The 15662-nt window shown below is 35.7% G+C and overlaps 1 protein-coding gene across 9 annotated transcripts in view; it reads right to left on the reverse strand.

Moving 5' to 3' along the window:
- The window catches only part of ASB5 (ankyrin repeat and SOCS box containing 5), a 37755-nt gene that overhangs the window by 2845 nt on the left and 19248 nt on the right, over positions 1 to 15662 (reverse strand). For 6 of the 9 annotated variants that reach the window (XM_080344487.1, XM_080344491.1, XM_080344484.1 and 3 more), the window contains 4 exons: positions 4530 to 4609; positions 3383 to 3490; positions 1642 to 1792; positions 1374 to 1508 (listed from right to left, as the gene is read on the reverse strand). In XM_080344487.1, the coding sequence (XP_080200613.1) occupies positions 1374 to 1508; positions 1642 to 1792; positions 3383 to 3490; positions 4530 to 4609 (474 nt within the window). Of the gene's footprint in view, positions 1 to 1373; positions 1509 to 1641; positions 1793 to 3382; positions 3491 to 4529; positions 4610 to 7903; positions 8326 to 9135; positions 9202 to 15662 lie in introns of those variants that run through there. The other 3 variants (XM_080344489.1, XM_080344490.1, XM_080344488.1) reach the window with 3 other exon arrangements.

Raw genomic sequence — 15662 nt, forward strand, 5'->3', positions numbered from 1 at the left:
AAAATGGGCTAAATTAATTTGCAATAAGGCATTCCTATTCAAGAAAAACTTATTCATACAAGAGTTAAACAACACCAGCTAGTATGGAAGCTTCCCTTACAGGGAAGCTGTTAGTCCCTTGAAAACTGGGTTTGCCCCAACGGTTTTCTAGATTATTCTAGGAGACGAACAACTCAGACTTCTTAAGAGAGCTTTACTGATCTTGTGACATCAAAAATTGGCTTCTCTGTGCCAAGCTTTCCCTCTTAATTAACGTTTTTTGCCTTTTTGATTCTCATTGGAGTAAAATAATGTAATAATATCACAGGCCTAGCAGGTAAATTGGAAGTCTGAATAATTCACTGTTCTCAGTATTAACAATCTGAGAATACTTCCATAGCATCATTCTCTTGCCGATTTCATTATCTATTTGCTTTTCAACTTCTAATACATTCTCATAAACTGAAAAAATATGAAAAATTCAGACTGACATAATTAGTTACTTATATTCTCAATTTACATACCCTTTTCTACTTCATGGCACCAACAAATGTAGAATATGCCCTTCTGTTACTGTTTTTAATGTATGATAGTATTTGAAGCCCAAAATATGCTAATTATACTCCTGGGGTTCTTAAACATAAAAATCATGACATAGGATAATCAATCATATAAGGAGACTGACTTAATGAGAAACAACTTAACTGCTTGTTTACGTTCTAATTAACCTGCAATTAACTAGAAAAAAAAATCCAGTGCAAGGATGGCGAGTCTGTCATTATTCATCTATACATTTTCATTCATTGTGCTGCAGGACACAAAAGCCCTGTATGACATCACCTGAAACACAGCAAATGATCCTTTAGCTATGCTGACTGTGTCCCTGGACTTGTGCTGAAACAATGTCTCTTTCCCGTTCATTAAATAAATAATGTGAAATTTAGGGTCAAATGCCTTTTACCTCACCTCTTGTCTCTGCAACTCAGCCTCTCTGCCTTGTAAAAAGATCCATTAGAACAGATTGGAGAATGAAAAAGGGCAGGACTATGTTGCTAAAAAAGTTCTGTTGAAAGCTCAATGATTACTATATAAAATTCCTTTTTCAAAGCTCATGTTTTACCTTTGTTTTTCCTACAGAAAATGAACATCTACAAAACTGAAGTAGATGCTAAAAATTTCAAACATATATTCTTATTGGTCTTGCTTCCTTTTTCCCCTCCTATGCTTGTTATGCCACGAAAAAATATGAAAGACACAGTACGTTATTATAAGAAAACATCACAGAATATACTTAGAATCAGAGCCTTGCAAGCAAGCGTTCTAGTTTCATTGACTCACTTCAGTGTGCTTATTTTAACAACTAGTAATATTTTTTTATTCAAATCATGACATACCTGCATATAGAAGCTTTCGAATACAATGGATCTGCTGTGAAACACATGCTACATACAGAGGTGTTCCTAAATGTGGAAGATCTTGGTCAACGTCTATACCCCAGGAGATCAGCACCTCCAGACAGTCACTGTGACCTGGCAGAACAAAGCATGACAGTGTGTTTGATTTCTGTAAGCTGTCTCACAGACAAAACCAGACATGTTTCTTTGCACTACTCCTGAGACATTCATCAGCTGCTCCCTGTTAGTTCAGCAGGCAATTTCCTACCTCTGCTGGCTGCTTCATGAGTTGGTGATGGGAGACAGGACTCCCACTGAGCTTTGGCACCATACTCCAACAGGAGCTCAGCACATGCCGCACTGCCTCTTGAACATGCGTTAAATAAAGGTGTCACTCCATCAATTGTTGTAGCGTTTACCTGGAATATATAAAATCTATTTAAGAACAGAATTGAAATAAAGGTAGATTTTTAAACAGGATATATAGTTAGAAATTGCATTCAAACACAAAACAAAATTAAGCACAGCTTAACTGATCAGTCCCTGTGCTACTGTCTTCCACTCACCCCATCTCTCAGTTGAAATTAGTTTATTATTATTCTTATTAAACTATTTTGAATAAAGTAAAATACACCTGGAATACTAAAGATCACACATTAACATTTGGGCAATAAATAATTTTCAAAAGTTATTGTACTTAGCTTGTTTCATTGATACAGAAAATCTACATTTTGTGTAGTAACAGGAAAATGGGAACCTTCTCTCTGCAGCTCTGTCAAGAATGCAAACTCTGTATTAAATATGAGAATTATTTGCCATTTTCTTCTGTGGTTTTAATCTCCAGGTTGGGGTGCTATTTCACAGGACGGAAACAAAGCTAATAGTACAGGTTCGCTGTTTTAATACCAACCTCACCACCTCACTGGTTAACTGAATATTCCCAGTGTGAGAGAATGAGAGGAACTAGGCAAATTTGTGAGGGCTGATAATACTACAGGAAGTAGCACCAGTATTAGGAAAGGGTTTCTAACAAGACTCTGGACTATCTTCTTCCATGCACCCCCCAAACCCATCAAAACAATTAAAAGTACTAAAAATTTTCAGATATAAAAATCAAATTTGTTCTTATAGTTTTGTCAATAGTATCTACAGTTTTTTATCTTTAGAATCCTTGTGCTAGCTGAAATGGAGTGGAATTTGTTTGGGAAACTTATTTTTTTCTTTTTCTGTATTAACATAGACATATTCTACATGGTTCTTAAAAATGAATAGTAAGGACAATAAATATTTCTATCACAAAGATCAGAGATTTGGGAAACTATACATTTGAACTCTGATGTCAGCAGAGATTGTTGTGAAAGTGGTCTGTAAAGTCCCATTTTTGTTTCCAGATGACAGATGGCCTGTGACAGAAGAACAGAAAAAAACCGGAGCTTTTTTCTACTCAGACCACAGGATCTTAAGAGCACATGGGTACAGTATGACCAAAGACCTTCTGAAAACTAAAAGAAGAGTCTCCTGCAAGCCACTCAAAGCAATAGGAAACCAGTAAAGGAGAGGGACGCATTCCATATTTTTTAAGAGAAATAATGTAATGAAATTCACAAAAGAAATAAGGCTGGTGACATACTGCTAGCAGATTCTCTTCAATTCATAGCTCCTAACATTCTATGATTCTGTCTCAGTGTCTGTTCAACTCCCATCTATTTTCCCTTTTACTGTTCTTCAGTTTGACATCTACTCTTACACATATAATTATGTGGTTTGGTTGGCTGGTTTACTTTGAACCTAACATGCCTGTAATGATGTTTTTTTGACCCATCACTTTCCCTTGCAAGCTTTCAGATGGCAGCTTATTGTAATTAAATGATATGAATGCAATCAATAGCGTGACTATGGAGAAATACCAGTTAAAAAAAAAAAAATCAAGGACTATATCCTTTGCAGTTAAATCAAGGTTAGCATTGGACTTCATATACAAAAAGAAAAAAACCACAACAACACATTACATTTGCTCCTGCTTCAAGAAGGATTCTTGCACATCCTACATGATCTCCCAGGCAGGCTTCATGAAGTGGAGTTACTTGGTCAATTGTTAGTGTGTCAACATTGTACCCCTAAAAAATACATGAATGACATATAAAGATCATACAAAAGCTGTTAGGAGTAGTTCAAATGAATAGTTTACAATACTCTAAACAGGCCTAAAACTCTGCTTGCAATAAACAAATCTTCCATGAGCATAAAAAGAATCTTTCATCAATCAGTGGATCTAACAGAATAAAGGGGTGTGAAGAAGATGGAAACAGACCGTTGAGATGCACAGTAATAGGACAAAAGGCAACAGACATGAGTCAGAACATGGTGAATTCCAACGAATTACATGTAAAAAAATTTCCCTGTGGGGACAGTGAAACCCTGAAACAGGGGTCCAGAGAGGTTAGTGCATCTCTGTTCCTGGTGATCTTCAAAACTCAACAAGGCCCTGAGTCTAAACTGTTCTGTGATTCTATGATTCTCTGACTTCAAGTCTGATATATCTGAAGTCATCAATTTTAGCAATGTGAACACTTCTTGGACTGATAAAATCATCAAGCCTTTGAAATTTTCTGCAGTAGATGTCTTTTGATTCTTAAGAACTAATAATTGCATCTATTGGCTTTCTTCAAATGTATTCTATAGTATATATCTTCAGTATTGTAGTAGCTAATATGACAATACTAGAATATTAAAATTCAGCAGTTTACAGTCTCACCCTTTGCTGTTAACTATATATACTATATTTTTAAAATTACAACTATGCAAAAACCAGAATCTCTCAGTGATTCCTGCCCTCAACAAGTGTCTTCATGACTAGCTCGATTTACCTGAGGGCTTCAAGCACTGGAACTACATTGACTTATACTATGCAAGAGAGGAAGACTTCTATACATTTAGATGCAACTTTGGTAAAAATAATTTTGTGGGAAGTTTTAAAACACACAGAAGAAATATTTTAAATATTAACTTGTATCTTATACAAAAATTTTTGAAATGTGTATTGCTCTGAAAGGTTCAAGTGAAAGAAGCAAAGCATACTAAATCTTCATTTATAATCTATGCTGAGAAATAAAGTAACATTTAAAATGAAAGTAATTTTAAGAATACAGCCTTCACCTGTGACAATAAAGTCTTTAGAGAAAGAAGACGTCCTTGACTGGCTGCCTCATGCAGAGGTGAGCGATCTGCCCAAGAACCTATATAATAACAACATTTATTTAGTAAACCACATGAATTAGAAGGATTTTGGAATGTATAGAGCAAAGCAAAATATATAATGCACAGAATGAAGTCAACTATCCTATGAATTTTTTTTTTCCTCTTTAGAGCCTGTATTTCAAATTATCAGTTTCTAGACAATAAAAACTGCTCTATTATTAACTGTAAAAATCTTTAGTAAAAGATTATGTGGTACAGAGGACAAAATATTGATATATTGATTTCAGTAATCTGATGTAATAAATTCATTAATTGCCATATTTCACACTTCTATTTTTGCATTGTTGATTTTTTAAAAATAATAACTTACTTTTGCAGCTGGCATATAAAAAACTTATAACTTCAATGAACTGATATTTGAACTTAAGCTAGACATGCCTGAAAAGTCCTGAAAAAGCTGATGTATATGAAAATTAATATGGAAACCCTTATGTATCATTAAATTAATCTGCAACTACTACACAAGTGCAAGGAGAGAAATACCATGAGAATCGCACTAAAAAAATTGCTATAGTAGAAATATTATATTAAGTCTAAGTTGTCATTCTAATAGACTATTAGAGCTAAAAATGGACATGCTTAATGTAAAGGTTTGGCATTTATTTTCATTTATCACCTCCAAAAAACAAAAGGAGACAAAATAAAGAAACCAAACAACCACTCTGCCATCACACACATAAACCCCTGCAGCTCCCAGTCCAGGTCCCAGAGTCATCCTGTGGTTCCAGATGAACCTTCCCTTTCCTCTAGACAAGTAGCCACCAACAGGTCCCTTCTGGCCAGACAGGGTTGCAAACACAGCTGATACCAACTTATTGTATGAATTCTGCAAATCAAGTTTTGAGAGATTGTGCAAGGAAGAACCATCTTCAAAATATATCATGAATTATTGGTATTTATTCCTGTAAGAAGAAAATCACTGGGACTATAAAATACTAACACAGTCACTCAAGTCCCCCCAAAATCCCTTAAGAAATGTAGGGAGAATTAGCCATGTGGGATGATTCGATAACAACAGCAGATGAATCTCCAACGCATGAAAGCATGTGGCCGTGTCCCTTGCGATGGAGCGGGACCGCCTGCAGAGCCAGTTACTGCATCTCAGTGCCAAGGCCATGAATTTTAAATGAGACAGCTATTGCTCAGTCACTGCCAATCATGTGTCTAAGCTCTCAGGTAACTACGCACTAGAAATAGACCCTGTTTCTGTTTCCTGTTGGACTCCTCCTGTCCACTAGCCTGTTTCAGAAAGTACACTTTAGGTTCCAATAAACAACTCCCTCAAATCACATGAAGAATATCTGAAAAGATTAAGACTGCTCAACCTGAAAAGAAATCGGAGAAGAGTTAAAAACATATGAAATAGTGCACAGTACGGAAATTGAGATAAAACCTCCATTTTTCTAGAGGTGTTACTGTATAAAACTAAAACTTAATCAGATCTAAGACTGTATCTTCTCAGAGAACATAAAACTACACTGTGGAACTCAGTGATACTGCACGTTATTGAAATCAAAATCTTAGCAAAACAAAAGCACAGCTGAGTATTGAAATTATGATAACACTATACAAAGCTGATCACAGAAGTTAAAAAATATAAGAGATTAAAGCTTTTTAAACCTGATCTTCAAAAAGCATGGAGATTTCTGTCATGTCAGAGTATCCAGTATCTTTGAAGCTTCTTGTACTCTTTCATCTGTAGGAGCAGATGTACCATAGGCGAGATCCAGCTTCCAATACTCTGCCAGAATTATTTGCGCTAAGCTCTGATCATCTGTCTGTGCATGTGTATGTACATGCACGTAGATTGTTCCCTATACTTTTTACTTTAGGTTTATTAAATGCATGATTTCGCAGTTCTTATTGCTAGTCATAACAGCTGAAAAAAACCCAAAACAACAAAGAAACAGACAACCCACCATCCCATACACAAAGTGATTGGGATTTTAAGGGGTATTATACTACAAAATCTGACCTCAGAAATATTAAAGGGATCTGATTTTGAGAAAACATCAATATTTTCTCTGTCATCCCAATAAGCTCAGATGTATTTATCCTGTGTTTATCCTGTTGTAGGTTGGATGTGTGCAGTTACTATAAGAATTTTGACTAATGTTTTCCTTTTTCTGTAGTAGTAACTGAACCAGCACTCAAGTCATTCTAATTCAAATTAATTAAATCCATTAAGTTCTCCTGCTGGCAGCTGCAAAGAATTCCTCAAAATTAATTAAAAGCTGTATTTAGAGGCTGCTTTTGAAATATTGCCCCAGTCTCTACAGATGAGAACCATCTCTCTCAAGCATTTATCTTACTCCTAAATTAATAGGGGGAAAAAGAAACAATAAAAAGACACAACTATTATATGGAAAAAAAAATCTAATAGAATTGTAGTATCATGAGGTTTTTATGCTCATTAAATACACTCATACTTCGGATATTCTTGTAGGCATGTATAACTCAGGACAAAGATGCACGTAGGATCTGAAAGCAACACTTTTTCCAGTTTTCTTTCCTTCACCTCCGTCCCTCTTGGATTAGTCAGAAGAATGTCTGCTAATGTCATAACTCCAATGACATTTGAGATTCAAATGATGCCAGATCCCATTGCAAGCTCTGTTTCGCACCTAGACCCACCTTATATCCCTGTCTTCATGTAGAGAAATGCAGCAGTTCGCTATTTCTGCTAAATCCATTAAAAGCAAAATGCTTGTATCACTTCTACTAGAAGTAAAATTTATAAGCAAAATGCAGCAGAAACATTTTGTGCAAATTAAGTTTGGAAAAAAGCCTTCCAATTCCAACTGATTTATCGGTAAACATAGTAATTCATCATTAAATACCACAGGGACAATAATATGTTCAAAATAAATATGTATCATAAGTAAACTTCAAAGTTGTCTTAAAAGAAATTCTTTGTCTAGATTCCTGCCTTCTGCTAATCTACAAACTTGTAATGTCTCTCACTTAGAAAGCATTAATAAGAATATAAATGAAGACATTTTTTCATCCATTGTTGTCTGTAACAGCAGTACTAGCAAACACGGTCTATTCCAAACCTGTTAATGCATTAATTCCCTACTGATGTCGTCTCTGACAGATGCTGAATACAAAGTATGTCTAACTATATTTAGAAGCCACATTAGTTCCAAGTTCTCTGGTGTATAGTTTACCAGGAAAGGCATTGCTTTGTAAACACTAACAAGAAAGAATAAATATATTCACTATATTAACAGGTGAAGTTAAAAAACAAATTACAAAGTATCATACAATACCTAAATCTCCATCTCCCCATGGCACTTCCAGCCAATTGCAATTATAAATCCTACTCATTGCTTTCAATCTGGAAAATAAAAAATAATAATAATAAAAAAAAATCTGCTCTTGCTAATTAGGCCTGTTCTTAATACACTCCAGCTATGTTTGGAAAGAGATCAGCAGCTCACTGTAATATGAACTTTTACCCTCCAGTAAACACAAGTTGCCAGTTTCTTTTCTTATGCTAAAGGACTATGGCTCTTTTTGTTCATTTTTCTTTTTTTTTTTTTTTTTAAACAACTTTCCAAAGTGCCAATATCTGTACATTTGCCTTCCAAGACAGGTTAACTAGAATTCCAACACAAGAGAAACTCAGTGAGATTAAGAGAACCCTGAGAAGAAAAAGATCTGTAGGACAAACTCCTCCTTTTTTAATCTCATACAATGACACACATAGTTTTGTTCCCTCTAAAATCCATATTACTACATAGATTTGTAAGGGAAGCACTGCCAAATATTCATGTGTTATTTTACTACTTACTCATAATATACTGACATAATAAATAAATAAAGATATCCTGATTATGTTTCAAATGCTATTTGATCTGTATGCTGAACTGCTTTTTTCTTGTAGCCGTTCACTATTGCTTTAGTTATCTTCTGAGCAATTATTTGGTTGTGAAATTGGGGTTTGGATAACTATTCTCAGCAGTGAAAATCCCCAAAAATAGGGATTTGCAATTCTAACTTTGGTGCATTTCTAAGTCATCAATGTTATTTTCTTCGCATTTTCGTATAGACTTCACTCCTTTATATCTACCTACAATTACCTGTAAGTCATTCCTGCATTTATGACCATAGAAGTACAATACTAAGTTAAAATATTTTTGTAAAGGTCATTAACTCCACTCATTCAATTCATTTTTAATTCTAAAAAATTGTGTAGTCAACAAACAAACAAAAACAGTATAAAAAGTATATTAGAAAGCTGGATTTTCAAACCAAGGAGGACTGAAAGTGAATAAAGTCTTCTCACCGACTTCACCAGCCGAAGATTTATGCCAGGGCTCAGCAATTTAAAAAAATACCGCTCTAAGGGTAAATAGATGGTGACCAGTCCTCAGAGAATTGGTATCATCAGAAAAGAACTGAAAATAGAAGCCTGACGCAGACTATTTGGAAAGTGTTGTAGTTTATATTTATGTCTGCAAAACTAACAAATGCTATGTCTTGAGCTCATCACTGTTACCTTCTATTCCTTAAGATGTCTTCTGAATGTTTCAGTTTGTAGCAATGAAAGCGACAGGATCAATAACTGTAACAGAAAAACTCTGTAACATTATAGTCCCAAGATAACAGATGCAGTTCACTCCAGTTGCTAAAACTGCCTGATATTTTTACCGTGGCACTATAAAATTCCCTATTTGTCTAAAGGCCTTGCAGGATAAAAAAGTGTTTCAAGCACTTAATTGATATTTGATGTTAAAAATTCTTGAAAAGAATCTTAAGTCAAGGGTTTGAGAGTTAAGAAATGCATCTGTGGTGCTTAACTACGAGTAGATATGACCAGCAAAATGCAAGCCACTTCTTTTTAGCTGATGAAATTCCAACAATCAACACTGAAGAACTCAAAAGTAATCTGAATTTAGGCTATAGATGGTTAAAATATGTCTGAGAGAGAAGATATAGCCCAAGTGGCATTTAAATATTTCATTTCAATATTTAAAATAATCTTTGTTTTCATTTGACTGAAAAATGGATAAGAATTTATAACAATATATACATATATACACATAAGTATATAAACATATGCATACAAAAAATGAAAACTTGACTGGTTCAAATCAATATACTTTACAGCATTTACCATCATGTAGACTTTCAAAACTTGGGGATTTCAACCCAAATACAAATGCCAATGATTTCCTACTCTTGAAAACCATGCACATTTATTTTCCCACACAGTCTGTTTATGATGCGCTCATATTACAGGACCGCACACGAGTTTTGCCATTCTAGTGTTGTATTCAGCAAATGTGTGAGCATTCAAATTATTTTGTATCTCCATATCTAGTATGACCTCTTGCTCTTTAAGACATGCTATCCAAACTATAAACTGACTATAACACTGTTAATTTTATATTTTTCATGGTATTCAATTTTATAATTTTTCATGGTATTCTCCCAATAACGAAAGAATACTTAAAAACCCTTGCTGAATCTATCTTCATAACATCATTCATTCATACTATTTTATAACTAAAGAACCAAAAGACAGAGAATTTTAATGCTTAAATTATAAAACCAATCTAATAGTTTATTTTTTCCAGAGTACTTAAGCATTAGAGTGTACACTGAAAGCATAGTTTAATTATGGTTATGACAGCTTCGAGCTTCTGGAATTTCAGCCTTAGATAATAATAACCATGATCAGTCAAGAAGCTTTTAGGTTAGACGATTTGTCTTAAAACACACAGGTGTCACAGCAAAGATAAGAAAATAATTTGCTTTTAGGGACATGAAAACCTTTGCCCCTTTTTTCCTACCCTTCACTATATGTCTTCTAATCTTTGCAACATACAGGAAAATACAGGGTCTATTTTTTCTGAGTATTAACCTAATGCATTCTCAGAATGTCATCCATCTTGCACATCCAAGGAAGCAGGGGCTTTGTGGAAAAGTACAGTATGTGACTGTGCTGTCAAATACTGGGTTATAATGCATTAGAGGGTCAAACGAGCAAGTCACAGGGAATGTTACTTTTAACAATTCCTAAAATTTAAGTGCTTTGGCATTGCAATTTAACATACTTTTCACACAGAAACACAAGCCACTGAACTGCATTAGAAATCCTAAAACGCCCACAACAGCAATATCCAAATGTGACTCGTGTAGTTCCCAACAGAAGCAGCACTACAGCAGGTGAAGGCGATGGCAATGACGATGGCAGCAGCAGTTGTTGCTGTGGCTCTGTGCCGGGCCTGGCACGCGCGGCAAAAAGAGCATCAGGCCCCGTCCCCTGTCTCGTAAAAGCACAGCAACAACTCCCCTGTCCACTGCTCACGCACAAGCTGTTTTCTTTTTCCATCTTCTTGAAGGATCAACAAGCGGCTGGATATTTTTCTAGCTGAAAGTATCTTGAAAACTGTGTGCTGTAGCTAGAGTGACAAGGTGCAAAATCACATCAACCTCTAAATTCAGTAATATGTAAATTTCGGTATGTGAAGCAGCTGGTAGCAGTCTTAGGCTGTTATTATTTCCTTAGTCAATTCACTAAAACAAAGTAAGGGGTTTTCAGTGGCCTTCCAACTAGAAGGTGACAAAAAAGGCATACAGACATTCTGAGCTGAGTTTAGACTTTGGAGGACTTCTGCCTGGAATAACTGTGCTCCTCAAATACAGCCTCAGCCTTAATCCAGACTGCAAGAAATTTTCCCCAAGTTGTGCTCAGAATTCTCAGTATTTTCCCAGCCTGCTAGGGTGTGAATGCAGCACAAGTCTTAATCCCTGGCCTTACCAGCAGTACCCAGCTGGTCAGCAAAGCTGGGCCCAGTATACTGATTGCTGGTTGTGGACCCTCATGCCAGTAGGCTGAAGACCTTTTCCTATAGCCTGACTCTACCCTTTCACCCTTTTACCAAACCTTACGATGACATATTTCACCCTCCCCATCACTTTTACTCCATTTTCCAATATGCATATTTAATTACATACTGCATCGCAGTCTGCCTTTCTCTTCCTTTGCTCTTCAAGGCAGCCTGAAGCACAAAGTCAGGTTTGGATACCTCCAGGAATGGGAACAGAGAGGGAAAAGCCTCCTTCAGATTTGGTATTAGATATACCTGTCATCCAAGTGAACTACAACAACCAGAAGCCTGAATTGCAAAAGAAGTCTCTCAGTACTTCAAGATGTCCATCAACAAATAGATACACTCAGTTTAGCAATCACAAAGAGGCTGCAAGACCATATTAAGATGGATTCTTCAGGAAAAATTACTTTCCATATTTAACTGTGATTTTGAAAATTTCAAAACCTAGGACTAACTGTGGTTATTTCTTTATAAGAATGACAGAAGAGCCTAACCCTGAACCATATCAAGGAGTGGGTAGTGCTAACATTGATAAACTTTTGTAAAATTTCTTTTCAGTCTGAGGGAGAATGTCCGCTCTTTTTGGGAACTACTGACACAACTAGCTGAAATGTTCATAAATAGAAGTTACTACAGATTAGGAAATGTTAGCCCAAGCATGGAATAATATGAGGGATACAGTGCATATTAAAACTGATGAATAAATAAAACCTTACAGTGCCATTGCATTCAGTTATGGTAACTGTTGCTTAAATTCTTTAATACTGCTTAATTCTATAACTGGCAGTACTGGAAATTAACAAAGGTATTTTAAGAGTAATTTTGATTCCTATAACATATAACTGTGTTTTTCATAGTAAATTAATAATTGTTTTATGCACAATATATCAAACCTCTCTTCCCTGTCTCCTCATTTCCCTGACTATTTTAACACCTCCAGTTTTTAATTTGATGTGATATTATCAAGAATTTGAAGTTTGATTTCCTTATTTTCATTTTTATTTCACTCTAAGCTTTATGCTATGGTTGATATTAATTGGAATTATGATCACTCTTTAAAAAAATTCCTATTAGACTTTCACAATTACTAAAATCTCCCTTTCACACACTTGTATTATGAAAAAATTAGGAAAATCTGGCACAGACAACAGCAGTCCTAAACACTTCTTTTATAATAGTTTGCTCCTTATCACTGAAAATGTCAGTGTCAAGCAATTTAAATACCTCCTAAGTACTTCTCTATACAAATTCTTACTTATATATTTGTCTTTAGTATCTTAGCACAGGACAATAATTCTGTCATCTGTAGTTCCTCCATCACCTCCTATTTCAGCTACCTATAAAGTTCTCTTTACATATGAAGTTGTATGTGAAGTTTATTTCTCCCCCCTCCTTTCAGTCCGCGGTTCCCTGTTGTAAACAATTAGCCTTCAGTATCCAGTTACCTTGTGACAGGACAGCAAAAGTCAGGGTAAGTCAAGCCTTAAACGCTTGCATAAAACAAATAGGGCAGATAAAGAAGAAAAGATATTTTAGATCAGCTAATAAGAGTGCAGAAAGAACAAAAATAGCTTCAACACCCTTGTGTTAACCCATGCAAGACAATAAAGTGCCACTAACATAAGCATGCATTTATATTACAGCTAGAAAGAAAAAACAATTTAGAGCTAGAACATGACAAATTGGGTCAGCTTAGCGTATTTCAGTACACAGTTTCTGAAATGGCTGCTATACTAACCTTGGCTGGTCAGAATACCCCAGCTAGCTTTTCGTTTCGCAGGACACTCCCCTACACTTTCTAGGCGTCTTTTGGGGAGATTCTGGCTCCTCTGAACAGTCGTGTTTGTTGTCATTACTTGTTTCTCGAGGAAAGCCTGTCTGTCATTGGTGCAGGTGCTCTGGTCTGACGAATGCTCACAAATGGATTGCTTAGTACCTTTTTCCTCCTTTCGCTTTTTCACAGAGATCTTGCTGTACTTACTGTAGAATGGCTACAACACTGAAATCCATTCAGCAACATTTACTAGCTTGGACTAGTGAGTACATAGTGGGGGAAGGGAAGGACTGCTCCAGCATTTTCTATTTTTAAAACAGAGAAAGAATCAGCTTAGCTACAGCATGAGTCTTAACTATTTACATGATTTAAATGGAAAGAAGGTGTCAATTTTTTACACATTTAACCAAAAAAAGAAACAGATTCTTAAAGCATAAGTATTCAATGCTTTGTTGCTTGAATAACAGCCAACCTAAACCAGAAAAACTATAACTGTTCTATCATAATGACAATTCTTTTAATAATAGAAACAATAATTATTACTACATGAGGCTTTACTCATCTGTAACTTGCAATTAAGAGAGATTTTGGAATTCAGAAGAATCCATGAAACTATGAAGCACTGCTGGATTTTTGTGGGTGTTTTGTTTGGTTGGTTTTGTCCTTGTTTTTATTTTTTAAATGGCGACAAGGCATCCTACAGCCGTCAACTAGAAACTGCATCCTGAATAAATACATCATGTGTTGATTGGAAAAAAAAAATCACTTCTTATTTTGAAAGTCTGATTCTATTATGAAAATAAGGCTGTAGTCTTGTTAGAAGTAGCACAAGTCAATATATTTTTTTAATTATAACAAAAACAAGGGCAACCAACTACTAGTAGAAATTTTTTGTTTGTTACTATGTATCATGCTGATACTCAACAACAGAAATCTGCAGGGAGAAGCAGTCCCTGATAAAATTCCAGCATGGATAAAGAGGACAGTGATTTCCCTGTGCTAATAATATGCTAAGATGCCACATTTAGCTCCCCGCCACTTCCTTCTAGTATTTTCTCACTACCCTCCTCTACTGATATAAAAACTAGCCATTTATAAACTTTTTAAAAAGAAATTAACATTACTGGGCTTCATTAATACTACTCCTCTTCAGATAGGTACCTGACAAAAATTAACCAGTAAGATGTTGAAATAATACACATGTATCTAATGAAATTTTCTATATCGGTCTTGTCTTTCTTTAAGAGAAAATCAGAGGCAAGATTATAGTTAGGTAGGGGAAAGGGGAAAAGGAGCAGCTGCAAATTTCACCTTGAAATTACAGCACATGAAAACTGCCCAACTGGAATGGCATGACACTCTTTATAGAACAGAAGCAGCTGGGCTACTACTATTCTCACAAGAGAGAACAAAACTGCATTCTCCCAGATGTTATACTGCTTTCAGAAAGTTGTTTTCCTCAGGTTTTATCCAGCTGAATGAACCCGAATATCTCACAGACTGAAATAAACACTTTTACATCCAATCTGACTCTGCAAGTAAGTCTTCAACAGAGCTTTCACAGAAGGGCTCATTAGAAAAGGGCACTTTATAAATATCTCACTGTGACACTAGAATAACTCGTTAAATTGTAAAGTTTTCTTCAAGTAAATAAATACTGGAAGATGGATTAACAGGAAAGCTTACTAAGGATGTGTCTATGTGTCTGTCTCAGGATGATATCAGCACAATTCTGCAGGTGAAAAATTACCAATGACAATTCCTGTACTTGCCATGGCTCTGAGGCTCATCTCATCTTCACACTTCCTTTCCATTTGGAATGGAATCCCAGGACTTTCAGGAGAAGGTGGTGAGGATCAAGATCAAGCAAAGCATCTGGCACTGTTGGGCAGGGATTAACAGTGGGCTGGGAAGACAAGAGCTACATGTTTTTGTAGGAGTTTTGTGGGTGAGGTTGTCAGCTGAGAATGAAGTTGGGTCCTTCTAGAAGAGTGGTACAAACCTGGAAGTAGTTCATACAACTTGTTTTCCACAGATATTCCATCCCCCATTCTCTCTTACTGGTCTCAAAGGTGTGAAGGAGGAGGGAGGGAACCAGTAGATACACAGGCAGCTGCCATGGCTTCGAAGGGGAGTCAGAAGCACCTGCTCATTCCCTTCCAGAGACCTGCATAGGAAGCACTGAGCTACCAATGGAGTTAGACCAGTTCAAAGATCTGTTGCCTTCAAGGCAAGGGTACTAGGAAAACTATCTCTATTCCATAGACACTTGCCACTCATTTTATTAACCTATTTTGAATACTTTGGAGGACATCAGAATGCAATTAATAAAAAAATATGCACTTTTTTCATGCTTTTAAGAAAGCAAAGCTTATACTATTCAGGACTCTAGAAGGAACTTTTTAAATTCTG

The sequence above is a fragment of the Nesoenas mayeri genome (assembly GCF_963082525.1).
Source record: "Nesoenas mayeri genome assembly, chromosome: 4".
In the NCBI taxonomy this organism is placed as follows: Eukaryota; Metazoa; Chordata; class Aves; order Columbiformes; family Columbidae; genus Nesoenas; species Nesoenas mayeri.